Raw genomic sequence first — 3673 nt, 5'->3', positions numbered from 1 at the left:
GCCGCGCGCCCCTCCTCCTCGTCCACCTCCTCCTCCTCTTCGGCGGCCCCGCCTCCGTCCCCCCTCACGTGATCTCCCTGGACTGGCCTCGTTCACGTGATATGTCTTTCCCGCCCCCTTACTCTCTCCTGCCACCCTCTACATGTGACTAAGGCTTCGGCCTCCGCTCTTTCAGTGCCTCGCTGCGTATTTACGTACGTCGTACGTGCATGCGCAAGATTTTTCTTCGCCGGCTGTCCCCTCTCACGTGACCCGGCGCCGCGTGCTCCCAGGGGCTGCTCGTGTGAGACCCTGTTTCCTGCACTGGGGCCCTAGTACCCCGCTCTCATTCAGCGGTGAAGGTGCAGGGAACTCGGTGGCCAGACAACAACGAGACCTGCGATGGTAGCCTTATCGTCTTTATCTTGCGCCTCCACCGTTCCACGGCGCAAGGGCTGGGGATCCCCGAGTCTCTACCCACCGTGGGGAACGGTCATGCTTTGTCCCCACACTGAATTGGAGAAGCAACTAGGGACTCAGATACAAGAGGCTTGGATTCTTGTACCGGCCCTGCAGCTAATTCGCTGGGTGACCTTGGGTGAACCACTTTTCCTCTGAGCCTTATTGTCATCATCTGTGCAATGGCTCTGACGAGGAGAATGCCTGAGTTATTCACTACTCTCAGTGATTATGCGAGGACACCATGAAGTGTCTTGTAAAGATCGCTGGCAGATAATACATGAGGTGTTGGTGATCGCAGACCCTTCGTACTTTTCAGAACCCCCGGTGGTGTACAGGTTTGGGGGAGGGGCGGCATGGACTTCCTGTGTGAAGTCAAAGAGTGCATCACTAGTCTTAAACCATAAACCTGGCAGTAAATGGAAGGAGACAAATTTCTGTCGGAACCCATTCCCGGACCTAAGCCCAAAGAGCGAAAGAAGACTCGCAGTAGTTCAGAAAGCTGCCGGAAGTAGGCAGCAACGCCTCTAGGCCCTCGCTAGGTGGCACTATTACAAAGGACAAAGCTAGCTGAATCTCCGGAAACCTGGAGCTAAAGTCCCCCTGCGAAAGGTGTCTGTTACCTTTGGTAGGGCCTGGGGAATTCTGCGAAGCCAACCCAGCGCTTGAGCCAGTGACCAGATTGACACCGTCCTCCCCTAAACTAAAATGAGTCTACTTTTATTGGAAGCTGACTGCTCACGGTCAGTACTCCGTGTTGGGCTACTCATTTATCTATTCAACAGGGTTTGTAGAAGGCGTTCTTCCGCCAGGTTGGGCTGTGGGTATTTAAAGATGATTGAAACATATTCTCGGCCCACCTGGAGCCATTTATCTTCTTTAAGGGCCCTGAATAGTTAGGTACATGTCACCTTGGTATCTGTGTGTGCGAGCTGGTAGTATAAAGGCTGTGAAATGAATTGCCATTTATTAAGCATTTCCTGAGCCAGGGTATCTTGCAAATATTTCTAAACCTCCCAACAACATTGCAAGGTAAGCTTCTTTTATTCCTGTTTTACAAGTGGGGAAAAGGAGTGACTGTCCAAGGCTCTACAGCTAGTAAACAGAGTTCCTGGGCATGTCTCCAAAGGCCATGCCTTTCCACCCCTCTCTGACTTCCTTTGGTACTTTCTCAAGAGGTTTTTACGTGTCACTTGACGCCAGCCCTTACCCAAGAAACAGAAAATGCAGGCATTTAGAAAACCCTGAATTATGTATTTTATGAAGGGTTTTAATTAGATGAAACAGTCCCACTGTGTTCCACAGACTCTCCAAATCTCAGTTAGGAAATCCAAATGCCGTGACCACTGAGGTATGTCTCTTCTCTTTTTGCTGATCTGTCTGCTCTGTGTCTCAGCTCCTGGGTGGGGAGAGCCCTCTGTCATCTAGAAGCCTAGCATGGTGTCTCATCTGGTGCCCTGCTGAGATGTGGAGGGCAGGGGCAATAGAAATAGAAAATGAGTGGTGGATATATTCATTGAATGAATACCTGGGTACTAGGGAAACAGTGGTGAATAAAACAAAAATTCCTGCCTTCATAGAGCTTATATCCTAGTGGGCAAAACAGATGGAGTCTACAAAGCCACTGACCCATTAGATGTGGGAGAAGGTGAATATTTACTGAGAACCTACTATATATGAGGCACTGGGGATGCAGCATTGAGTGAGACAGACCCAGTCCCTACCTTTTCCCTGCTTGCAGCCTTATAGAAACACATCTAGTCACGTAATTCAGATGTGCTTCTGAGAACAAGACTGAGGGATCTGGGTAAGTATTTCTGAGCAAATGACACTTGTTCTGAAGGATTACCTAAGGGAAGAAGGAGAGCCAGATACTGACCCAGCCAGGAGGGATGGCATGTGCAAGGGTTTGGAGGAGGGTCTGTGGCAAGTGGGAAGACTAGAAAGGCGGTCAGTCTAGAGTAAGGGAGAGAGTGGTTGTAGGTCAGGTAGGCAGGGGCTAGATCTTGGCAGGTATTCAAAGCCATGTTTAGGAAATTTGGGCTTTTTTTTTTTTTTTTTCCCCTAAGTTTCCAGTCTGAAACCCTGTGCAAGTAATAATAGTAGTACTGCCTGAGAATGAGTCTTCTCAAAGCAGACCTGAGTTTTGTGAGAAAGGTGAGGAGTTAGGTTATGCACATACTGAGTATGTGGAGGGAAAGGGTGAAGGTGGGCCTTCTCCTGGAGACCTCCAGTGGGCTGTGAGTTCTGAGTTCAGGATAGAGGGCAGGGCCACAGGTGTTGCTTGGAGAGTACTATAGGTGTCCTTTGAAATAGACCAAAAGGTTTTTACATGTCACTTGGCTCCAGCCCTGAGTGAAAATAGCATGGACTGGGCAGTTAGAGAGAACTGGCTTTGGATTTGAGCTCATCTCCTTTGCTAGCTATTTGGCTGTGGGCAAATTATTTAATTTCTGCCAACCTCAGTTTCCTTATCTGCTGTGTGGTCATTTACCAGTTGAGAAGAAATGAGGTATGTAAAATGATTAACTCAGTGGTGGGCACATACTATATCATTCAGCAAATGTTAAAACTGTTACAGCTCTGGTGGGGCAATGGTTAAGTGCTTGGCTGATAACCAAAAAGCTGGTGGTTCAAACCCATCCAGTGGTTTGAAAGACCTGGCAATCTGTTCCTGGAAAGATTACAGCCTAGGAAACCCTATGAGACAGTTCTACTCTGTCCCATTGGGTTGCTATGAATCAGAATCAACTTGATGGCACTTAACAACAACTACTGTGATTACTGTTACTACTACAGAGTCAAAGCACTCACCATTCCGTAAACAGTTAAGAGGTTTTACCATGGGCCAACAGGAGTTCCTGGGTGGTACAGACGGTTAAGTGCTTGACAACTAGCTGAAAGGCTGGTGGTTCAGATTCACACAGAGGCATCTAGGAAGACAGGCCTGGCAGTCTGCTTCTGAAAAGTCACAGCCTTGAAAACCCTATGGAGCAGCTCTGCTCTGCACACATGGCATTGCCATTGCACCGCGTAAACTTGATGGTAACTAACAACAACCACGGGCCAATTGCTGGTCTTGGTATGAGTATATAGCAGCGGACAAGACAGACAAAATCCTTGCTTTCTGGGTACTTCCATTCTAGTTGAAGGAGTCAGACAATAAATGAATAAATAATGAGAATAATACGAGACTGGTAAGCAGATGCAAGGAATTGGAGTCATGTGGTAGAGA

General features: G+C 48.2%; 1 protein-coding gene across 1 annotated transcript in view; it reads right to left on the bottom strand.

Annotated features, from left to right (window-relative positions):
• UBE2Q1 (ubiquitin conjugating enzyme E2 Q1) overlaps positions 1-211 on the bottom strand; it is an 8701-nt gene extending 8490 nt beyond the window's left edge. Inside the window, exon 1 of the mRNA XM_007948530.2 lies at positions 206-211. Coding sequence (XP_007946721.2) covers positions 206-211 — 6 coding nt within the window. The remainder of the gene's footprint in view (positions 1-205) is intronic.
• Positions 212-3673: the final 3462 nt, after the last annotated feature.

The sequence above is a fragment of the Orycteropus afer genome, unplaced genomic scaffold (genome assembly GCF_000298275.1).
Source record: "Orycteropus afer afer isolate SDZICR_OR568_19922 unplaced genomic scaffold, OryAfe1.0 scaffold00217, whole genome shotgun sequence".
NCBI lineage: Eukaryota > Metazoa > Chordata > Mammalia > Tubulidentata > Orycteropodidae > Orycteropus > Orycteropus afer.
Note: the sequence above shows the minus strand (reverse complement) of the source record. Positions and strands in the feature narration are given on the sequence as shown.